This window comes from Peromyscus eremicus, chromosome 20, assembly GCF_949786415.1.
Source record: "Peromyscus eremicus chromosome 20, PerEre_H2_v1, whole genome shotgun sequence".
Classification (NCBI taxonomy): Eukaryota; Metazoa; Chordata; class Mammalia; order Rodentia; family Cricetidae; genus Peromyscus; species Peromyscus eremicus.
In genome coordinates this window covers 21,049,406-21,073,549 of record NC_081436.1, presented here as the reverse complement: position 1 = coordinate 21,073,549, position 24,144 = coordinate 21,049,406, and the positions used below count along the sequence as shown (strand labels likewise).

General features: G+C 46.1%; 1 protein-coding gene across 1 annotated transcript in view; it reads left to right on the top strand.

Moving 5' to 3' along the window:
- Positions 1-24,144, top strand: part of Mei1 (meiotic double-stranded break formation protein 1) — a 64,706-nt gene that overhangs the window by 12,584 nt on the left and 27,978 nt on the right. Inside the window, exons 4-16 of the mRNA XM_059247804.1 lie at positions 1,335-1,408; positions 4,181-4,286; positions 5,755-5,958; positions 6,500-6,630; positions 7,837-7,951; positions 9,199-9,315; positions 11,613-11,712; positions 11,819-11,953; positions 15,925-16,039; positions 17,392-17,483; positions 18,761-18,902; positions 20,783-20,894; positions 23,043-23,103. Of these exons, the coding sequence (XP_059103787.1) occupies positions 1,335-1,408; positions 4,181-4,286; positions 5,755-5,958; positions 6,500-6,630; positions 7,837-7,951; positions 9,199-9,315; positions 11,613-11,712; positions 11,819-11,953; positions 15,925-16,039; positions 17,392-17,483; positions 18,761-18,902; positions 20,783-20,894; positions 23,043-23,103 (1,504 nt within the window). The remainder of the gene's footprint in view (positions 1-1,334; positions 1,409-4,180; positions 4,287-5,754; positions 5,959-6,499; positions 6,631-7,836; positions 7,952-9,198; positions 9,316-11,612; positions 11,713-11,818; positions 11,954-15,924; positions 16,040-17,391; positions 17,484-18,760; positions 18,903-20,782; positions 20,895-23,042; positions 23,104-24,144) is intronic.

The window sequence follows — 24,144 nt, the reverse complement described above, 5'->3', positions numbered from 1 at the left end:
GCCAGATCTCATTACAGATGGTGGTGAGCCACCATGTGGTTGCTGGGAATTGAACTCAGGACCTCTGGAAGATTAGCCAGTGCTCTTAACCTCTGAACCATCTCTCCAGTCCCTTTATACTGCTTCTTTATTCCAACAGTGGTAGAGCATTCCAGCAATGGCTGTAAATCTACATTGAAGTTTTTCTAACGAGTTTATACTTCTCAAAAGTGCTAGCAGGGGCATCTTAATAATTGTGTAGCAAGTAAATTTGGGGCTGAGAGATAACTTAATAATTAGCACAGGAACTCCACTTATTTTATCTTTTCTTAGATATAAAGGAGCAAACTCCAAGGAAGGAGAAAAGCAGTTAAAACAGAGTAGTTCCCAGCCCTGGCTTCACAACAGATTTACTAAGAGACTCCAGCAATGGACTCACATTTTATATTAAGAAAAATGATTTTCAGGGGCCAGTGAGATGGCCCAGAGAGTAAGGACGGGTGATGATAAAGCCTGATGCCCTGAGTTCAATTCCTAGGACTCACATAATGGAGGAAGAGAACTGACTCCCAAAGGTTGACCTACACACACCACACACACATACACACACACACACACCACACACACACATGCACATACACACACACACCACACACACACACACACACACACACACAAACACGTAATAAAATGTTTTAAAATGCAAAATATATAAATAGGAAAGTATAAATACATAAGGAAATTCCACTAAAATATATTTTGATGTACATATATATGCTTACATTTGTGCACATTTAAGAGTTGTTCACATGGAGTACTTGGGGCCAGGTGCGGCGGTACATACCCGTAACCCCAGAATTTGGAGAAGATAGAGGCAGGAGGACCAAGGGTTCAAGATCAAACTTGGCTACATTATGAGTTCAAGGCCAACCTGGACTACAGCAGACCTTGTTTCAAAGCGAACAATAAATAAATGAAAAATAAAGATATCTGGCTTCTTTGTAGAGACTCTTATTTAATGGTCTAGAATAGGACTTGGATACTGGCCTTTCTTCTTTTTGTTTTGGTGGTGTTGGGGATTGTGATAAGCAGGCACTCCACCATAATCATGGCCTCAGTTCCATATTAGAATGTTTTAAGAGCCTAGTGATTCTGGTGCGCAGCCTGAGTCAGGAACTGCTAATACAAAACAATAAACGTTGTCGCGTGTAGTTTAATGATGGAGACAGAGAAACTGATACTAACTGCAACAGGTAAATTACCGTCATGCCCTTAGCTTGAGTAGATGGGCTGTGACAGCGGGACGATGGGTGTGTGGTTGTCTTCCGGTTTGTAATGCTGTTGTGTCTCCTCAGTCCTTATCCAGCTCACCACCCAGCTGAAGCTGGAGCAGATCATCCATTGCCTAGTGAACGAGTGCCACAGAGAAGTAAGTATATAGCGGTGGGTCCTTGAGACCCCTCAGAATCCTCAGATTCTGTCAGAGCTAAGTCCGTCCTCCTTTGAGTAGGTGGGGAAATTGAACTCTAGAGATTTGCCGAAGGCCCCACAGCTGGTGCCAGAGCCAGAGTATGGCCCTGAGGCTTCCGACCCTGCTCTAACATGCTCAATAGCCTCCTTCTACTTTCAGTATCCCAGATTCTGCTGCTGTGCAGAAGAGCCTCATAGTGCCTGTGCAATCATCCCATAGCGCATTCTCGGTGTCTTCCTCAACACAGCGCACAGTGCGGTCATCCCATAGCCCATTCTCGGTGTCTTCCTCAACACAGCACACAGTTCTTTGATAAATTTATCAAGGAAATAGGTTCTGTGTCTGAATTCGGTATTTCCACTTGGTTTTGAGTTGTATGCATGACTTGGTATCAGTATCTGAAGCAAATCTTGTACATGCATGTATAACATGCTTTCTTTACCAGGCTAACAGCCACTTAAACAATAACTTTTATAATATGCCTAAGACTGAGGGGTAATATCAGAGCCACCTTTTTTTGAGATGAGATCTCACCATGTAGCCTTGGCTGGCTGGGAACTTGATGTGTAGATAGGACTGGCCTTGAATTCATGGAGCTCTTCCTACCTCTGCCTCTTGAATGTGGGATCCAAGGTGCATACCACCACACCCAGCTTAGAATCACTTTTTACTTATTTTTCAGAAGGAAGACAAATGTTTACCTTAACCTCATCAAGAGCAATGTTTAATTTTATATTGTATTTAAATTAGATAATTATTTTGTATGTGATTAATTAAACTTATAATTATATGTAAATACTCATCATGATGATGCCATTAACACTTACTGAACACTTGCTCTGTCTTAGGCACTGTGCGGTGATTTGTATGCAAGGTCTTTTTCTATCCTTTTCTCTTTTTGAGATAGTCTCCCTATCTGTTGTCCAGGCATTGAACATTCAATCCTCTTGCCTCAGCCTTTCAAGTGTTGGCATTTTATACCACAATACCCAGCTTATAGGAAATATCTTTTTAAATTAAAATTAGGCTTTTATTTTAATGTGTATGGGTGTTTTGTCTGCCTGTATATCTGTGCACCGCATGTATGCCCTTGGAGACCATTGGGAGTTGTAGATGGTTCTGAGCTGCCGTGTAGGTGCTGAGACTCAAACATGGGTCCTTTGGAAGAGCAGCTAGTACTCTTAACCACTGAGACATCTCTCTAGACCCCCACCCGCTTTTTGAGACAGGATCTTATTAGTAGACCAGGATGGCCTTGAACTCAGAGATCCCGCACCTCTGTCTCCTGAATGCTGAGATTAAAGGCATGAGTTGCCATGCCTGGCCTATGTGCAGTATCTTATCCAGTCTCATCAGCAAACGTAGAACACTGCTGCTGTTGTTTTCCACCAGAAGAGCCTATGCAGCGGAAAAGGTTGCTCTCCCTGTAAAGCACAAATATAGTGCTTGCCACACAGAGTGTTCAATAAGAACTGAGCACAGTGGTACAGCCTGTTATACCCAGTCTCAGCTGTATAGAGAGTTTAGGCTAGCATGGGCAACGTGAGATCTCAAAAAACAAACAATTAAGGTTTGCATCTATCATAAGGTCAGTAAAATAAAAATGATTACTCAAGTCATGTAATATTCATTATGCTGGGGATATAGTTCAGTGGCATAGTGAAGTCCTGTTTTCAATCCCCAGTACTACATCCACAAAAAAGTTCAATAATGGTAGCTAAAATATGTAGGTATGTACATTTAGAGTCAGTGTTTTATCTTTATGAGGTTTCCAACTCTTACCTTCCTGTTTCTGGTTCTAAAGGAGGCCTAAAAAATACTTACCTACTTATATATTTTGCATTTTAAAACATGTTTTAAATGTATGTGTGTGTGTGTGTGTGTGTGTGTGTGTGTGTGTGTAGATTGAGCCTAGGACCCCAAGCTTGCTAGGCAAGTGTTCTACCACCAAGCTACATCCCCAGCCAAAGTATGTTAATATTAATACAGTTTAACAAGCATGTACTGTAGTTGGTTTTGTTTTGTTTTTTTGTTTTTACTCTTTGATCTTTGGGGGCCCACCACCCAGTTCCCAAATAAATACACAGGGACATATTTTTACTTACGAATGTCCAGCCTTAGCTTGGCTTGCCAGCTAAGTTTCTTGCCAGCTTTTCTTAAATTATCCTGTCTATCCTTTGCCTCTGGGCTTTTTATCTTTCTCTTTTCTATATACTACTCTTTTCTTCTTATTCCATGTTTGGCTGGGTGGCTGGGTGGCTGGCCCCTGATGTCCTCCTCCCCTCCTTTTTTTCTTGATCCTTGATCTTCTCTTCCCAGATTTCTATTTATTCTCTCTCATGCCAGCCCCACCTATCCTTTCTCCTGCCTAGGTATTGGCCGTTCAGCTCTTTATTAGACCATCAAGTGTCTTAGGCAGGCACAGTAACACAGCTTCACAGAGTTAAACAAATGCAACATAAAAGAATGCAACACATCTTTGCATCATTAAACAAATGTTCCACAGCATAAACGAATGTCACACATCTTCAACTGCTATTCCACAACAATGTGCTAAGCTGGGCTCTGAGGCCTCGGAGAGGAATTTGACTTGGTCCTTTCCTCCAGGAGCTCCTAGTTGAATGGAGGAGACGGAGACTTAACTAAAGCCAGTTGTGAGAGACATGCATAACAGGCTCTACCTTGGGGAGGTCCGCCATGACTCTGACGGCGTGTGTTCACTCTCTGTAGCTGTGTGGCATGTCCTCCATGGGAAGCAGCCTGGCTACCATGACTCTTCTTGGCAAGCTGGTGGATGCCATCCCTGGTTTGGCGGATGAGCTGGTAATGGAGCACGGTGAGTTTCCTGTAGAGGGGGTGGCTTCTTCTCTTTACCTCCTTTGTATTTACTGTGTATGCACACTTGGGAAGGCATTGTTTTCCTTACGTACGCTTCAGTTTTGTTTTGTTTATATCTGCAGAATGTGCTCTATATCGGTCAGTTTGAAAAAAGCCAGTTTCTTGACTCTGGTCTTGGGCTTTTTTTTTTTTTTTTTTGAGGCAGGGTCTTACTACATAGTCCAGCCTGGACTCAAACTCACAGTTTTCCCTCAGTCTACTGAGTACTGGAATTAGAGGTGTGCACTACACAAATGAATTAAGGGCTTATCATGACCTCCCTTTTGGGTAGAAAGATAACTTAATTCTGGGACATAGAAGCACTTTTACATTTTATTTATTTAGGGTGTGAAGGTGCACACTTGTGTGCAGGTATGTACATGTTTCAGAGAGTTTGTGGAGTTCAGAGAACAACTCTTGGGCGTCATTTTCTTCTGCTAGCTTGTGGGATCCAGAGATCAAGCTCAGGGTGTTAGGTTTTCAGGCAAGCCCCTCTACCCACTACTCACAGACTCAGAAGCACTTAAAAAAATCAGTGATGTGCAAATCTATATCTCCTAGAGGGCTACTATCCTTTAAGATTTGACTTTCTCTTTTTTTTCCATGTGAATTAAGCTGCTCGGGCATTAGCTCAAGCCTACCATTGTCTAGCTCTTACACTTAAACTCAGCCCATTTCTGTTAATCTATATGTCGCCATGTGTTCCGTGGCTTTACCCGCTGTCTTTACATGCTGCTCCCTGGACAGCAGGCTGGCATCTCCTCCCTCCGCCTTCCTGTTCTCCCAATTCTCCTTTCTACTAGTCCTGCCTATACTTCCTGCCTGGCTACTGGCCAATCAGTGTTTTATTTATCAATCAATCATCTACAGCAGGTGCTGGCATAACTGGATGTCAACATGTACAAGAATAAAAATAGATCCATATCTATTGCCATGCACAAACTCATTGACTTTCTCTTTTGGTTGTGCATTTAGGAAGCATTTATCATAGGGAATTTGGGAAATCACTATTGCCTCACTGAAGGCCCGAAAGAGTATCACATCCCCTGGAGCTGGGGTTATCAGGGTGGAGCGAGCCCCTTGATATGGGTGCTGGGACCTGAACTCAGGTCCTCCGTATGAGCAGTAAGCGCTCTTGAACTCTGAGCCATTTCTCCAGCCTCTAGTTTGGAGTATATGGTACCTGATGTGAGATCCCTGGTTTGTGGCTGGAGAGATGGCTTAACAGTTAAGAGGACAAGCCCCGTTCCCAGCACCCACATCGCGCAGCACACACCTGCCTGTGGCTCTGGATCTGACACCCCTCTTCTGCCCTCCTTGGGCACCTGCCGCCATCTGCATTCCCATGCACAAACCCACCCACAGGCACAACATTAAAAATAAAACTTAGAAGATTTCTCCTTGCTTCTTGGTTGCTTTCTGGACAGGCAACTTGATGGAGCATCTGTTGAGAGGCTTGGTTTACCCCAACGAGGGAGTGCAGGCTTCCATCTGTTACCTCTACGGGAAGCTCTACTCCTCGCCCACGGCAGCTGAGATGCTTTCAGGCCATTTCCGGGAGAAGCTGTGTCCCCTCTTCCTCTCCACCCTGGACAATGCCCAGACAAAGGAGCTGCAGTTCAACTGTCTGGGTAAGACAGTGTGTCAGAGAGTAAAGGAAGAAGCTCTTGAATTGGAGGACTTAAGATATTGGCTGGTGCAGGTGAAGCGGGGGGTTCGCTGCTTTGGAGAGAGCAGAAGGCAAGTTTGGGAGAGAAGAATCGTAGAGTGTGTGCGGGGTGCCTACATTTGGTGTGGAACCTTAAGAATGTTGTCTTCGGCAGAAAAAGATGGAGGAAAATAGAAGTTTTTTTTTTTTTTTCATCTCCCATATAGTCACTTTCCTAGTCAGAAAATCCTCTATGCCTTCTTCTGGCCTCCAGGGTGAAGTTCAAGTTTCCCTGCTTGTTACATAGGCTTCTTCTTCCTTCTCTTCTTTTTCCTCCTCCTCTTCCTTCTCCTCCTCCTCCTGCATTTGAGACAATGTCTCAGTATATAGCTTAGGCTGGCCTAAGGATTCTAACCATACTTCATGTCTACAGAGACCCTAAGAAGTCTCTCAGGATATGTGAGGGGCCCTCTTGGGAGGACTCTGGTGCCCTTCTGACCTCACCCAACCCCTCTGCATCCTAGGTTTGCTAAGGCAGTTGCTGAAGTACGATCTCTTCGTGTCCGTGATCATGAACAAGTCTGTGCTGGCGGAGAATGCTGAGGGCGCTGAGCGGCCATCAAGAGAGACCTCTCTGCCTCTGGTGCTCAAAAAGGTAGTGGTGGGCCAGGGATCGCAGCTCAGTCCTACAGCATGTGGCTTAGCATGTGAGGCAGGAGGGTCAGGAAGGCAAGATTATCTGGGCCACATGAGATGATCCTCTCTCAAAACAACAACCATAGCAGTAACAAAACCAAAACCAAACCAAAACAAGCAAAACAAAACAAAACAACAACAAAACCCCAAACCCTTGAAGAACAAAGCAAAATCAAAAACAGCCTCCCTCAAAACAACCAGGTTTTGATGAGACACTTTAGTTGCGGGAAGACCTCTAAATTTACAATTGTCTGACCTGAATTCCTACAGTTTTCAATTGTCTGACCTTGTCTTTGCCTCTTCTCGTCTGTGTGGCCCGGAGTTTGACCGGAGTTGACGGTCTGCTGAGAGGACCCATCCGACTGGACTGAGTGTTTAGTTACATGGCAACAACTTGTTACACCGAAAGGCTGCAAAACAAAATTGAAACAGGAAAAGGCACATGTGGGGAGGTCCGGGGGGGAAACTGGACAGAGGTTTCTGGAGTCCTCTCCCGGGGTGCTATAGCTCCTCCAACAGTTCATTGTGAAAACAGCTGGGAAATGTTGCCTACTGAGGGGGGTCTTTATGTTCTAGAGTTTTGCCTGGAGCAGGGTGGTCACGAAGGTACCCTCTGCCTCCCCTAGCCTAAGTTTCTGGGCTCCCGGAAGGACAGCAGCTGCTCAGCAGATACATGTTCACATAGTTTAGTGGTAGTTAATCTCATTGCTTCTGCACGAGTAGGGACCCTCCAAAAAACCCGAGTTCCAAACCCAGCCAGAGTTCAGTTTTGCAGACAGATCTCTCTCTCCAAGAGCAATAGCTTTAGGCTAGTTACATTAACTCTTTTTGGCACACTCAGAAAAGCGAAGATCAGAGTGGTGGAATCCTCTCTCCTTGCGTCACGTGACTAAAGAAATGCCCAAGCCAGAGAGGAGCTTTTGCTAATGAATCCCTGTTTCTGAGTTGGTGTTCCTTTGAGAATTGTCACTGGTGGGGTTTCAGTTCTTCATTCTATTTTTCACTGTGTTAGTCAGAGACTCATTTCCACAATCTATAATTGTTCCTCTGTTGCCAGGTACTATGACCTGGGAGCCCTGATGATTTGGGCTTCTGCCTGAGCCCCGTAGGTTGGGGCCTCTGGTCTTGTTGATGTGACTGGGACACTTTTCACTGTTTTTTCCAGTTTCTGCTCTCCAGAGACGAGATCCTGCAGGTGGCTAGCTCCCACTGTATAACTGCAGTGCTGATCCACTCCCCTGCAAAGCACGCTGTTGCCTTCATTCATGCTGACATCCCAGGTATGGGAAAGCTCTCCTCTTCCTCTCTGGGGCCTCGAGAATTGTGACTAGAGCTGTGAGGTCGCAGCAGCAGTTCTGTCAGAAGATCTCTGATAACTCACTCTGCAGGGCTAAGATCAGTGGTCTGTGAAGTTCCTAGTCTCTGATGGACTCGAGCAGGTTCTTACTAAGGTTTGTCATTAATTCGACCTTCAGGGAGTGGCAGAAAGACCTGAGCCAAGAAGGGCAAATGTCCATCTAGGAGCTTTGAGGGGCCAGGAAACAAAGCCTTGTGATTATTGCGGATGTCAAATGTTTTGGTGCCTGGCTTGGTTATTTTACTTTTTGTGGTTCAGGGTTTCAAACCAGGGCCTTGCACATACTAAGCAGGCACTCTGTCACCAAGCTGCACTCCAGCCCATCATTACTTTATGGTTTAGGAAACTGATTTTTCACACATATATAAGTACAGTGTAATTGTCTCCATGTATATAAGTGTGTATATATATACATGGAGACAGTTACACGGTACTCACCAGACCAATGTGAGTAGATACACCTTTTTCGATAGAGGAAGCGGGAAGATGTGGAACGCATTCAACTTTGAAGGGTTGTAAATGATAATTGAGGAGAATTAAGGTTCAGGGAAGGGAAATGATATTCCAAATCAACGAGAATAGTCATTGGCAGAGATGTGATGTGTAGCGGAGACTGATTCTCAAAGCTCCCCCTTTCTAAATTGTGCTGGTGCCCATCTGCTCTTCCTGAGAGTTTGAAAACCTGAAGTTCCAGTCTGCCAAGCAGAAATGGCCTTCACTGTCCCTGTAGCTTTTTCTGGTCCTCAGTTTACCCATCTGTTAAAAAAAAAAAGAAATACCACTGGGCGGTGGTAGTGCATGCCTTTAATCCCAGCACTCGGGAGGCAGAGGCAGGTGGATTTTTGTGAGTTCAAGGCCAGCCTGGTCTATAGAGCGAGATCCAGGAAAGGCGCAAAGCTACACAGAGAAACCCTGTCTCAGAAAAACAAAAACAAACAACAAAAAAAAAAGAAATACCTTCGTGACCCTGAGAACACGTTGAAGGTTTATCTGCAAATTGGCAGTTTCTGATGGAGACGTGTGTGTGTGTGTGTGTGTGTGTGTGTGTGTGTGTGTGTGCGCGCGTGTGCAGACACAAGGAGAAAGAAGAGATAAGAGTTCAAAGCCCCATGTCATTTAAAGGACCGTGACCTCCAGCTGTCATTCATTGTCTTCTCACTCCTTGGCCAGAGTTCCTCTTCGAGCATCTTTCATCCTCCAGCGAAGTGCTCGTGTGGTCCAGCTACAATTGCTTGATCCTCCTGGCGGAAGAACCGCTCTTCTTTTCCAAGTGCCACACCGTGTATGGTTGGTAGTGTGGGCCCTGCGCCGACTCCGGGTTCACGGCCAGCAGTTTCAAGTTGGATACCAGCTACAGAGTCGGTGGAGGGGCTGGCATCCACGTTAGGGGGTGGGGCTCAGACTCGTTCCATGTGTAAACACTGATATCTAGTTGGTCCTGTTGAGACTCTTCCTCAAGAGAAGGGCAGTCTTATTAGCCGCTAAATGAATTCTAGCTTCGCATCAAGCACTGCGATGATATTTTGTGTGTGCTCTAACAAAAAAAAACCTTGTCTGGAGATCAGAGTGCAGAGCTAAGCCACTGGTTAACCATAGAGTCCAGGTGGTGGTGGCCCACACCTTTAATCCCAGAATTTGGGAGGAGGAAGCAGGAAGATCAGGAGTTCAAAAACTCCCGGGCTATTGAGTGAGACACTGTCACACAAAAACCTCTCTCACATGCTTGGTTTCCTCTTTTTTTTTTTCTTTTCTTTTTTGTTCTTGTTGTTTGTTTGTTTTTTTTTGTTTCTCTGTGTATCCCTGTCCTGAAACTCACTCTGTGGACCAGGCTGTCCTGGAACTCACAGAGATCCTCCTGCCTCTGCCTACTGAGTAGTGGGATTAAAGGCATGCGCCACCACTGCCCAGCTCTGTTCGGCTTTCCAAGGAAGGTAAACCTTTGGTGTGGCTGAGGTTTGAGCTTTCAAGGAAGAGAAGGCTAGAGGACCCGGGAGACAGCAGGACAAGGTCAGAGGCCTATCTTGGCAGGTGACAGGAGAGCATTTTGGGTGCTGTATGACATTGAATAAGTCACTGGACCTCTGAATTTCTCTTGGTAGTCTGGTCACTATGGCTCTGGCCTGCAGAAGACCTGGGCTTGGGAGTGTGACTCTCATAGGCTCTGGCAGGGATGACTGGGCTGACATGACCCATGCTATCTGTCCCAAGTGCTATGGAGAAGTCCCTACTTGAGAGGTGACCAGTGTCCTGTCTGCTGAGTGTGTGTGACTTTGTGCTGGCCCTTTTCTCTGAGCCCCAGTGCCTCCATCTGGAGAGGAGGGGCTGGTGAGATGTCTCCTTTCGGCTTTGGGAGTCAAGGCCAGCCATGCTCACCCAGTGGGACAGTGCCTAGCACTGGAACTCAGGCTGTCACTTAACTAGACTGGGCAGCTACAATGCTGACCTGTTGGTTAAATAGGGCCCTCCAGCCACTCTGCCCATTGACTTCACCCTCCCTGTCACCTCTGCTCAGAGAGTCCAGTTTGAGCCGGACACAATGGGGCTGGTCTGGGAGGGAGAGAAGGGGCCTTTGGTGGAGCTGGGCGAAAAGAGATTTGGTGGCTGGAGAGATGCTCAGTAGTTAACAACGTGTGCTCTTCCAGAAGATCCATGGACAGCTCACAACCATTTGCAACTCCAGCTTTTCTTGGTTAGATTTTTGTCAACTGGACACAAACTAGCATTTGGGGAGAGGAGACTCAGCTGAGAAAAAACCTCCTTCCAGATTGCCCGACACAAGCCTGTGGGGGCATTTTCTTTTTCTTTCTTTCTGTTTTTTTTTTTTTTTTTTTTTTTTTGAGACAGCATTTTTTTGTGTAGCCTTGGCTGTCCTGGAACTCTCTCTGTAGACCAGGCTGGCCTCGAACTCAGAGATCTGCCTGCCTCAGCCTTCTGAATGCTGGGATTAAAGGCATGCACCACCACCACCAGTCCAGTTTTTGTATGCTGTTTCTCATTTATGTTGGGTACCAGACTGGAACCAGGAAGTTTAGAAATACATATAATATGGTCTCTGCTCCCAAGAAAGGAAGAGAGGTGTGAATAGGCAATTTTAATACAAGTTAATTCAAAGTCTCCCAAACAAAAGCAAAAAGAGCTCCTGGGGACACAGTTCACAGCTCTTCCTGGATGGAGATGGAGGGCTTTCTGGAGGAGCAGAGGCTGGACCTAATTCTTCGAGGAGGAAGGGAGTGTGCTAAGTGGGAAAGATGTGACTTAATCAGTAGGGGTTGAGTGCTTGAGTCTGTGTGGATGCAGGGGAAACAGAATTAGATAGATGAGGGCATGTCCTTGGGTCTCCTCCCCCCCCCCCCCCACACACTCCACCATGCTGGTGCTTGAACCCAGGCCTTTAGCACAAGGCAAGCATTCTATCACTATATGATAGTCCCCATCTTATGGCATCAGTTTAACCTTGTCAGGGTCATTTCACGAGGGTCCTATAGCTTGTAGGTTCTGTTTAGAGTATATCACCCCTCCTGGGTGGTTAGTGGAAGAACCACAGAGCACCGACCCCTTGTCTGTGGTCTGTTTTCCCGAGGTAGGGATTGAGGCAGTGGTGCGGAGCCTCCAGGGAAGCCTGCAGACGACCAACACAGAACTGCATAAGCAGGGCCTGCTGCTCTTTGCTGAAATTCTGACTCGGTAAGCAGAGTACGTGGGGGTGGAACTGGAAAAGGAGAGGCGAACATTTATTCCTGGTGGGCCCGGGGATGATTCATTCCCTCGTTTCTCATCTACCATTTCCTAGGCAGCCAGAAGAGATCAGGCTATTCACAAGTTCTGCCATGTGCAGAGACGCCAGCCGTGCCCTCCAGGAGGCGGTGAGCAGCCCCGTGTTAGACGTGGCCGCTGCAGCTCTGAGGACCATTTCAGCTTTTCTGAGGTGAGAGGCTGAAGCAGGCTGAACTGACCATGCCCGAGGGGCTGTGGAGGCCAGGGAGTTTCTAGGGAGGCTTTCTTGTATCACTCTCCTCACTATTATTTGTTGTTACTGTTGTTTTGTCAAGACTGGGTCTCCTACTGTAGCCCAGGCTGGCCTAAAATTCACTCTGTATCCCAGGCTGACTTCAAACAATAATTTTTCTATCTCTGCTTTTTAAGTGTTAGGATTAGGCATGAGCCCCACACCTGATTTTTTTAGTTCCTTCCTCCTTCCCTTCCTCCTCCTTTTTTAAAAACTTGAGACATGGTTTTTCTACACAGCCCTGGCTGTCCTGGAACTCACAATGTAGACCAGGCTAGCTTTGAACTCACAGAGATCCTTTTGCCTCTGCCTCCTGAGTGCTGGAATGAAAGGCTTTTGCCACCATACCCGGCTTCTGTTTGGTTCTTTCTGGGGAAAGGTCTGGTGTAGTCCAGGCTGGCCTCAGAGTTGCTGTGTAGCAGATGATGACCTTGAATTTCTTAGCATCCTGCCTCAGCCTTCTGAGTACTGGGATTATGCAAGCATGTCCCACCTCGATCAGCCAACTGTGGTTTGTGAAGCAATATTTGTTGCTTCTCATTCTCTCAGCCCCCACATCCCCCCACCAAGCCCTCCCGTCTACTTTTCAAGGTCAGTTAGCTGTAACTTTATTTTTACATTGTAAAGGTTGTTAATATTTATAGTTTCTTCCTTATATTTAAATCTTTGTGATTTGACTCCAGGGTGGTTCTAAAAATTGAAACAAAAAAAAAAAATAACATTTACATTACAATAACTTGAGCCTATCTGTCTTTCCTTTTGTGGTTCCTTGGATTTGAATCTCTAAATCTGGAGCATGAGTCCCAGGGTGGATGAGATGAGTAAACCCACATGGTGCCAGAGGCGTCGACAGAGGGAAAGCAACAGCAGTTAGGCTCCTGTGCAAAGGCAGAAGTCTCCCACAGGAGGTCTGTGCCTCTGAGAGGCAGGAAGCGGCTTTCAAGCAGGTGGTGGTATTTGAGCTGTGCTAGGAGGGATGAGGGAATGCAGGTTGTGGAAAGATAGGATTGGAAGCACAGTGTGAGGGGTGGGGGTGTGAGAGAGAGAGAGAGAGCGGGGTGCAGCCGTTAGCTCTGTTAGCAGGTATGAGAAGTGAGCAGCACCAGAAAAGCTGTTCGGTCAGAATTTCCGAGAGAGTTGGGGAGGGAGGTGAGTGAGTCCTTAATATTTTAATATTTGCACGGTGCTGAGGGATTGACTCTGTCCCCCAGAATGTCAGCTGAAGTGGTCCCTCTGAGATGGAAGGGTTCGGAAGCTCTGGGAAACACAGCTAGAAGGGAGAATGAAGAAAGTGAGGTGCTAAAAACCAAAAACAAACAGCAACCAACAAATATCATGGGCCCGGGCCTTGATGATCACTGCAGGGAAAAAGTTAGCGGTCCAAGATTTACATGGTGGCGCACCCCTGTAATCCCAGCCACTTGGAGGCTGAGGCAGGAAGGTTACTTGAGGTTAGTGAAAACCCATCTGCATGGGCTGGCAAGATGGCTCCGTGGATCAAAGCACTTGCTGCAGAAGCCTGATGGCCTGAGTTCAGTCCCCGGAAAAGCACGTTGGAAGGAGAGAACTCACTCCTGAAAGCTGTCCTCTGACCTCCACACTCTCTGACATACCTACTCACACATGTATCACACACAGCAATCAACAGTTTTTAAAGAAATGGTCTGTGCAACATACTTAGACCCTGTCTCAAAAAACAAAACAAAGGCCAGGTGGTGGTGGAGCACACCTTTAATCCAGCACTTGGGAGGCAGAGGCAGGTGGATCTCTGAGTTCAAAGTCAGCCTGGTCTACAGAGTGAGTTCCAGGACAGCCAGAGCTGTACAGGGAAACCCTGCCTCGAAAAACAAAACAAAAACCAAACAAACAAGAAAACAAAAGGTTTCCAGAAATGAAGGAGAAGCCAAGCCTGAACTATGTGCAGTTGACTGAGAACTTACTAGAAGGCCAAGTAGATCACTCAGTGTTCGGAAAGAACCCATGAAAGAGAGATCGTAGAGTGTTCCCTAGTTATTATACTGAGCTTTTTTTTTTCCCCCAAGACAGGGTTTCTCTGTGTAGCTTTGGAGCCTGTCCTGGAACTCCCTCTGTAGACCAGGTTGGCCTTGAATTCACAGAGATCCGCCTGCCTCTGCCTCCCGAGTGCTGCGATTAAAGGTGTGCGCCACCAGCGCCCAGCGTACTATACTGAGTTTTATAGAGTCTTCCCAATGTCATGTCTATGTAGAACCTGTGAGTATGTCTTAAGACATAGAGCTTTGTGGATATTGTCAAGTTAAGATAAAGTCATATAGCAGGGGTTGCAAATTCAGTGACTACTGTCTATATTATAAACTGCAGTGGTGGCGATTACCTGTAACCCTAGTGCTTGGGTGGTGGAACTAGGCTATATAGGGAGAATTTGAAGTCTACTTGAGACACCCTCTCAAAAAAAAAACATAACAACAACAAAAAAAACCCATCCGGACCTGATGGTGCAATGCCTGTAATCTCAGTACTTGGGAGTCTGAGACAAGAGAATTTCTGAGAGTTTTGGGTTAGCTTGGGCTACATAGTGAATTCTGAGTCAGTCCAAACTAAGAGTGAGACCCTGTTTCAAAAAGGTTGGAGTAGAGGCCTGGGGTTGGAGAGATGGCTCAGTGGTTAAGAGCACTGGCTGCTCTTGCAGAAGACCCAAGTTCACCTCCCAGCACCCACATGGCAGCTCACAACTGTCTGTAACCGCAGTTCCAGGGGATCTGATGTCCTCTCCTGGCACCCAAGGTTACCAGGCCCCACATGTTGTGCACATAAATACATGCAACCAAAACATTCCTATATAAAAATCAATCCAACTTTAAAAGGGGGCGATTTAGACACACAGTGACATGGATACGAGGAGCGGGAAGATGCCATTGTGAAGATGGGCAGAAATTAGAGCAATGCCAAGGAATGCCAAAGATTGCTGGCAACCACCACCAAGCTGAGACAAGGCAAGAGTCTTCCTAAGATGTTTTAGATTTGCAGGTCAATCCAGTCTTCTAACATTAGGACAAGACATTGTTGTCTACAAAGCTCACACTCAAGAACTATACAGTTGAGCTCAGCGCTGGTGGCACACTCCTTTAATCCCAGCACTCGGGAGACAGAGGCAGGCCGACCTCTGAGTTTGAGGCCAGCCTGGTCTACAAAATGAGTTCCAGGACAGCCTGGGCTACACAGAGAAACCCTGTCTCAAAAAAAATCAAAACCAAAACAAACAAACAGAAAGACAAAAAACAACTGTACACAATTGAATTACAAATTCTCATAATATCCTAAGTATGCTGGTTGGTTTAATGTCAACTTGCCAGAAATTAGAGTCACCTGAATAGGAAGCCTCACCCAAGAACTGTCCTGACGGCCACGATTGATGTAGGTAGGAAGACCCACACTGCAGGGTGGCCCCTTCCTTCTAACAGCTAAAAAAAAAAAAAAAAAAAAAAGAAGGGCGGTGGTGGCGCACGCCTTTAATCCCAGCACTCGGGAGGCAGAGCCAGGCGGATCTCTGTGAGTTCGAGGCCAGCCTGGTCTCCAAAGCGAGTTCCAGGAAAGGCGCAAAGCTACACAGAGAAACCCTGTCTCAAAAAACCAAAAGAAGAAGAAGAAGTGTGTCAGAAGGTGTGTCCCTTTTTGTTCCCCGGCCTTCCCTTTTACCCCCTTCGTTAATTTGCCTAACATGGTCCCCAGAGTCATTCTGTGGTGTTCTCTGCTATTCTCTTCCTTCCACAGAGGAAACTGGTGAGTGCAGAGGGTAAGCATGTGCAGAAGCTGTGTGTCTTCTTTGGGCATCCCAATGCCCCAAACCCTGGGGGCGTGGATTTTAGGGCGATCTCACCTCTCTGAGCTTATTCTTGTCTCCGTGGTTGTAGGAAGGACCATCAGAGCTCTCTGCCTGTGCAATACAGAGCACTTCGGGCCTTGCTTGAAGCCATGCTGAGTCGATGTATGGAGTTTTCCCAGACCCCACTGAATAGGAGGCCCCTGGTGAGTGAACTGCCACCATGCGTCTTCTGGAGCCCCTTGCTCTAATGTCTGTCTGTCTGTCTTTTTTCTCTGCCATAAGACTCTAAGCATGCATCACCATACCTATCTTAATTTATTAGATTCTTTTATTTTGTAATACTGGGGATTGAACCTAGGGCCTTGTATATGCTAGGCAAGCACTTTACCACTGAGCTGCATCTCCAGCTCTCCAATTTGTTTTCAGAAAAGCTATTTGTACATCATCTTATCTCCTGCGCCAGTTTATGGGCTTAAGGGTAACTATCTCCACTTTGACTGATGATGAGGAAACAGAAGCCGCAGGGGTTAAACACTTTTCTCTAAAGACCAAAATTTCGAAGTACCTCAGCAAGCAAGGCTCATACCTATAATCCTTATATTCAAGAGGCTGAGGTAAGAGGATTGAAGAGTTTGAAGCTAGCCTGGGCTACATGATGTCTCAAAACAATTTAACTACTATCCAAGTGTTGTTAATTACATCATTTTTCCTTGTTTTGTTTTTGTTTACTTGTTTGTTTATTGTTGTGCTGCTGGGAATCAAACCCAGGGCTTCAGGAGTAAAAGACAAGTACTCCACACTAAGCCACATTCCTAGCCCTAGGTTGTAGGCATGGTAAAGATTCTCACAACATTATTAAATACCAGATGCTTTAGGGTCTTAGAAAGAATCTGACTGATGTGTACTATGTTGTAATTATTGGCTTTTTTTTTTTTTTTTTTTTTAAAGATTTATTTATTTATTATGTATACAGCATGTATGACTGCACACCAGAAGAGGGCACTAGATCTCATTACAGATGGTTGTAAGCCATCATGTGGTTGCTGGGAATTGAACTCAGGACCTCTGGGAGAACAGTCAGTGCTCTTAACCGCTGAGCCATCTCTCCAGCCCCTAATTATTGGCTTTTAATGGTTCACAGACTTATGTATCAGGAAAGATACTCTCATTTGAGTGTTACATTTTTCAGGATTATAGTTCTCAGACCTGTTGGGGTAAGGATTTTCTTGTGTTACTGAGCAACAATGTGGTCATTACAGCTACTTAGGCTATTGTTCACCAGCTGTGACAGCTTCATATATATATATATATATATATATATTAGACCAAGAGCCATTCTTGAGGTGCTTAGGCACATGGGGTTAAAGTTATCCCCTCTGCTATTTTTAAACGACCTACTCAGATTTGTGAGGATATACCTAAGATCCCTTGGAAAGTTAGGTATGTGCGAAGGGCAGGCTGCAGTGAGGGAGGGAGAGGTCTGTGGCATCCAGACCTAGACTGGCACATGGAGTGGGTGTGTGACTCATGAGCTCCCCTCCCCTCCTCATCCCAGGGCCATGCTGGCAGTAGAAACTCAGAGAAGGCCACTCTTCGAAAGGGGAAATTCCTCCTGAGCACTCTGGAGGGCTTTAGGAATGCCTGCAGGTAAGGGCCCTCTGCAGCCTGAGGCTGGAGAGTAGGGGCTTAGGCAAAGGACAAAGCAGCATGTGGCCTCTGTGGCTCTCCAGAACTGTGAAAGGACTTTGGCTGGGCTTGGGGTATGTGGAGGAAGTTTCAGGACGGGTAGCTAGAGGTTGGACGGCTCTGGATTTCCCAAAAGCATCCTGGTGATGCTTCTGCTACTGTACCGTAAGTTTATTTTAAAAACATCTTTTTTTTTTTTTTTTTTTTTTTTGTTTTTGTTTTTGTTTTTCGAGACAGGGTTTCTCTGCGTAGCTTTGCGCCTTTCCTGGAACTCACTTGGTAGCCCAGGCTGGCCTCGAACTCACAGAGATCCGCCTGGCTCTGCCTCCCGAGTGCTGGGATTAAAGGCGTGCGCCACCACCGCCCGGCCTAAAAACATCTTTTAAGCTTTATTTATTTTATGTGTGTGGGTGTTTTCCTTGAATGTATGTATGTGTACCATGTGTGGTGATGCACGTCTTTAAGGCCAGTATTTGGGAGGCAAAGGTAGATCTCTGAATTTGAGGACAGCCAGGGCTACACGGAGAAACCCTGGAGAGAGGAGAGAGAGAGAGAGAGAGAGAGAGAGAGAGAGAGAGAGAGAGAGAGAGAGAGAGAGAGAGAGATATCCCCTCCTGGAACTGGAGTTACAGAGGTTGTCAGTCACTATGTGGGTGCTGGGAATTGAACCTGGGTCCTCTGGAAGAGCAACCAGTGCTCTTAACCACTGAGCCATCTCTCCAGCCCTCATGCGGTTATGCCTTATTCACTTTTGTTCCTCCCTGAAACTAGCCTAATGCTGTCACTCTTCTCTGAACACACTTCACATAAACAGATGTTTGTCACATCTGTGTACCAGACCTGGGGATAGGAAGATAAGTCAGAATGACTCCTGCCAATAGGGAGCTGACAGTCGCTGAGGGAAGGGACACTTTTGAGTATGTATGTGAATTCTCTAAGTTGTGTAGAATCCAAGGAAGGTGTTAAAGGCAGGGAGAGGAGCATTGGGAAAGGCAAAGAGATGTGTATCAGCAGATTGCATGAGATGCTTGGGGGTAAACACAGGGAGCCATATGTGATGTGGCAGCAAAGACTTGGAGGGCTAATTAAAGCCCTGAACTTCTCCTCATGGAGGACTCTTAAAATTGCCCCCATCTGAGGGTGGGAATACTTTCCCCAAATTCTGAGCTCAGTCTTAAGAGGGTTCATCCTCTCTCATGATGCATGGGTGTTAATAAGCACACATACTGATTTCTCAGGTTGGCTGTGGAATTCCAAGGTGAGCCTTCCGCCCAGGAGAATCCCTTCACAGCTCCCAGTGCAGAGAAGGAAGATACCTTGGAGGCCTTCTCAGAATTTCTTCTCAGTGCCTGTGACTCCCAGTGTATCCCTATGATGATGGTAGGCTCTTCTCCACAGGCAGCGTGGACCTGGGGGACCATTCAGCTAGCCCTCGGGCCCTTAGCCATATTATTCTTGCTGCCACCTTTACTTTGGGTGTAAAAAGACAGTGCGTTTCATTATAAAACTAGTAGATTCATCTGAAGAAAACGTTGAAACGAGTAACAACAGAAATAATATGCAGGTGATGTTTGTAATGTGGTACTTGTCTTACAGGCACTGTGTAATTTTATCCCTGTGGCCGTGGAAGAAGGGTGTTAGATTTTTCCCTAATATCTCTCCCCTGCCTCAGACCTTACACATGCTAACAAGTGTCTGTTACTAAACTATACTCCTTAATTTTTGACTTCTTCTACTGTTAGAAAGCATGTGCCAGGCCTGGTGGTGCACACATTTAATCCCAGCACTCGGGAGGCAGAGGCAGGCGGAACTCTGTGGTTTTGAGGCCAGCCCAGTCTATATAGTGAATTCCAGGACAGCTAGAGCTATGTAGAGAGACCCTGACTCAAAAAAAAAAAAAAAAAAAAAAAAAAAAAAGCAAGTGCATTACAGTGCTGAGAAAGAGCATGTAATCTTATATTTATAGCTTTTCTTGTTTTCTCCCCCCCCCCCAGTAGTTAGCAACAGGGAATATATATGATCCTCGCTTCAGTAAGGACATATGTGTTCCACAAATCAGAGATACAAGTCTGAAATGAGACCTGGTCCCACAGAGCTTTGTTTATAGTTGAGCTGGGATTAAGATGATGGGGTGCGGGTTGCAGAGTGGTTGGCTCTGGGGTCACCAAGAGTCCTCTCTTTCTGAGGGTTTGAGCATCCTGTGAGCCTGTCAGGATTCCCTTGTTAGTCAGGGTGGATTATAGTTATGTTATTCCTGCTTTCTACTTGCCTTTATTTTTGTAGATTTTTCTTTAATAAGTACATGCTTATTATTATTTGGTTTTATGTTTTTGAGACAGTCTTACTGTGTAGTTCTGGCTGGCCTGGAACTTGCTATGTAGACCAGGCTGGCCTCTAACTTACAGAGAGCTTGCCTTTGCTTCCTAGTGTTGGGATTAAAGGCATGCGCCACTACCCCCAGCTACTACTTTTATAATAATATATATGTATTTCAATGTTTTGTTTTAAAACTAAAGGGCTGGCATGTCCAAGAATAATGTCTTAAAGGTCCCAGCTGTTCACACATAGAAACTGAAACTCAAAGAGGAGGACGTGACTGTCTAAGGACATAAAGAGGCGGCCCCAGAATTGCGCTTGGGCTTGATAGAAGACAGATTCCTTTAATCCTGAGGTACTATATCAGTCTGTCTCATGACTGTCCCAGGATCACATGAATCAAAAAAAACAAAAAGCCAGGCGGTGGTGGCGCACGCCTTTAATCCCAGCACTCAGGAGGCAGAGGCAGGTGGATCTCTGTGAGTTCGAGGCCAGCCAGATCTACAGAGTGAGTTCCTGGACAGCCAGGGCTACACAGAGAAGCCCTATCTTGCAGGGGGGGGGGTGTGTGTGCAGGGAGTGAAGGCAGTTGACTTCTATATTACTATTGAAATTGTAACTGTAGTGAGAGAAACGTGTCACCCTGCATTATGGCCTAGAAAGTGCCTTTGTACGTTATAACTCTCTGTTCCTGGGAGGCAGGTGTTCCTGTTCTTATTGGGGGGAGGGGGTAGAGCAGAGGCCAGAGAGGTGAAGTGTCTGGTACCATCTGCTGGCAGAGTCAGTCCTTAGGTGTAGGTTTGTGACTTCAGAATCCCTAGATTTTCTTGTGTTGATCAAAGGAAAGAGGTTATCTGAACTCGGTAGATTTGATGACAGTTTCTGAAGACATCTTCTTCTCCGGAGACTCAGGCCTGTTGTATTCTCCCTTCTGCTGCTTTCAGAGGTACTCGGAGGAGGCCACGCATCCCAGCCTGATGGAAGTTTTCCTCTCCATTCTGCACAGCCTCTTTGTCATCGTTCCCCACATGAAGGTGAAGTTCTCCAGGAAGCTTGGTAGGTGGCAGGTCATTATGGGTGTCTGTAGGGAGGTGAGCCCCGTCAGCAGCTGTTGAGAGTGCTCCAAGAAAGCATTAGCTAAAGCAGACATTTGCATGTCTGTTAAACTGTATAGCCTTGTCTCTGTCCAGTGTTGAGTGGTAGGAGAATCATGGGGCAATCAAAGCTATTGAAGTCAGTTTCCCAACTTACAGATACTGTCAGTGTTGTCTAGAAGTCCAGGAGGTTCTCTTAAGTGTTCACAGCACAATCTTTTCCACATTTCTCCCTCCCTCCCTCCCTTCCTTCCTTCCTTCCTTCCTTCCTTCCTTCCTTCCTTCCTTCCTTCCTTCCTTCCTTCCTCCCTCCCTCCCTCCCTCCCTCCCTCCCTCCCTCCCTTCTCTCTCTCTCTCTCTCTCTCTCTCTCTCTCTCTCTCTCTCTCTCTCTCTCTCTCTCTCTCTCTCTGAGACAGGATCTCACTATATAGCTCTGGCTGTCCTAGAATTCACTCTGTAGACCAGGCTGATCTCGAACTCACAGAGATCCCCCTGCCTCTGCCTCCCGAGTGCTGGGATTAAAGGCGTGTGCCACCACTCCTGGCTCCCCCCATTCCTTTCATCTACCATATCCCTGAGACTGCAAATGATGTTTAGGGGCTCTGGTTTCTTTTCTTTTTGGTCAAGATTTATTTTTAAGTTACATGTAATAAAAATTTATAAAAATAATAAAAATACTTAATTAATTTTAATTAATGAATTAATTTTATTTATTTTTGTTTTTCGAGACAAGGTTTCTTTGTGTAGCCCTGGCTGTCCTGGAACTCACTTTGTAGATCAGGCTGGTGTTGAACTCAGAGATCCACCTGCTTCTGCCTCCCTGAGTGTGGGGTTAAATGTATGCATCACCACTGCACGGCAAAACTATTTTAAAGATTGTAAAAATCATAAAAAAATGAAATGAATTTCATGGATATGTGTGGTTGTGTTGATATGGGTGGGTGAGGTTATAAGCATGTGAGTGTATGCAGAAGCCAGAAGAGGATGTTGGACCCCCTGAAGCTGGCTGGAGTTATAAGCAGTTAGGGGTCACCTGACATGGGTGTTGAGAACTGAACTTAGATTCTCTGCAAGAACGGTATATGCTCTTTACTGCTGCATCATCTCTCCAGCTCCAGAATCTCTGATTTCTGAGTACCGGATGCTAGGTTATTAGTCATTGTGAAAACTGAAAAAGGTCTTAACATACCTCCAAGTGTCTTCTGAGGGCTCAGTCTCCCTCTGTGTAGAAGCTACTGTTTGTTGGTCTGCTGAGATTTCTTCCTATTTTTATCATCCATTCATCCAACCATCCATCCATCCATCCAGATTGTGTGTGTGTGTGTGTGTGTGTTTAGGGTATATGCTCATAATTGCAGATAGAGCCAGAAAAGGGCATGGACTCCCTGGAGCTGGAGCTACAGGCAATTGTGAGCCACTTGATGTGGGTTCTCGGAGTGAAAGCCCAGTCTTGTGGTGGAACAGCCTGGGCCAGGGGCACTAGCTAAGACAGAAGCTGTTGTCAGGTCTGTGGTGTGAGATCCAGTCTCTTTCACAGAGGCCACATAGAGATGGGGATAGGCAGTGACGACCACTGTTCTGTCCGAGTCTGAAACTAGAGTGTTTTCTCCAAAGATGGGACAAAGGGTAAAAGCAGCAATGTCCTTCCTGGTGCCTGTAGAAAGTACCAGGGGATAGGAGAATGTAATTGAGAGACGAAGGAGGTGAGAGTCATCCAGCTCCTACCCTGAGGCAAGCATTTGTTAGGTGTACTTATTCCCACCAGGTGGTGGAGGTGATGGTGCCTAGGGCGGAGCACACTTTTGGGAGGCAGAGACAGGTGGGTCTCTGTGAGTTCGAGACCAGCCTGGTTTACAGAGCGAGTTCCGGGACAGCCAGGGCTTCACAGTGAGATCCTGTTTCAAAAAAACAAACCAATAAACAAAAAGATGTACTTATTCCCAACCTATGGGGTACAGATATTCAAAGCAGAGTTTCAGAAGTTACTACCACTAGATCCTGGTGAGCCAGACCCCAAGACTACAAAACCAGTACTCTGACACCAACACCTGGAAGTTTCTGTGACAAGCCTGGTTTAAACAGCTCTGCCTTCTTCCCACTTCTCCCAAGCTGACTCGTCATTCATACGACTGACCCTGGAGCTGAAGGCCAGGTTCTGCAGTGGCCAGAGGTATGTATGGTCCCTGGCAGAACTGAACAGCAAGGGGCCAGAAAAATTTTTGACTGGGCAAGTGCAAGTGTCTGGTTGGTGTTAGTCATGGGACCCTGGTGTGTTGGAAACAGTGTCAGCGTTGCCTAGCGACTGACACATGAGCTGGAGGTCCTTTCGTGAGTTGAGTTTCGTCTGCTATGGAAAGGCCGTGCGTAAGTGGGCTGCAGTCACATCAAAGCGGGAAGGGCTCTGCCCCGGTTTCGTTTCCACGGCTGCGATGAAACACCCTGATAAGACAACGTAGGGGGGGAAAGGGCTTGTTTCAGCTCAGAGTGGGGACATGAAGGCGGCAGGTCCTTCAAACAGCCAGTCACATCGTACTCACAGTCAAGGGAAGAGACAAATGAATGTGTCCATGCTCACTTGCTTGGTTGCTTACGCTGTTTGCATTCTTTATTCTCTCGCAGTTCAGGACCCCCTGCCTAGGAATGGTACCACCCACAGTGGACTCAGTCTTCCTACACCAGTTAACTTAACACAATCTTCAAAGATATGCCCAAAGACTAACCCAATGTAGATAGCCTCTCCCTGAGACTCTTCTAGGAGAGTCTAGGTGGTGTCAGCTTAACAGTGAAAGCTAAGTATCACAGGCTCCAGGAGATCATTTGTGATCTCATTTAAATGGAGAAACCGAGGCCCTCAGAGGTGAAAGGATACAATATTTCTCAACTTGTAGTTGTTGCCAGCCCAGCAATTTCAAAGGATCAGTTTTTGTTCATGGTGGATGTCACTGTTTTGTTGCCTTGCTAGTTTTCTAGAGCACCCCTCTGTACCTTCCCATCTGGGGTTTGCCACTGTCCAGAGCTTAGAAGTGACCACAGTGTCATATGTGGCTCTGCTTCCATAGCTTTGAATAGGACACCCACATTCAAGAGAGTATTCGGGAATCAGTCTGGGTTCAAAGTCAAAACTGCAATTCAGTGTCGTCGTCGTTGTTGTCTTCTTCTTCTTCTTCTTCTTCTTCTTCTTCTTCTTCTTCTTCTTCTTCTTTTCTTCTTC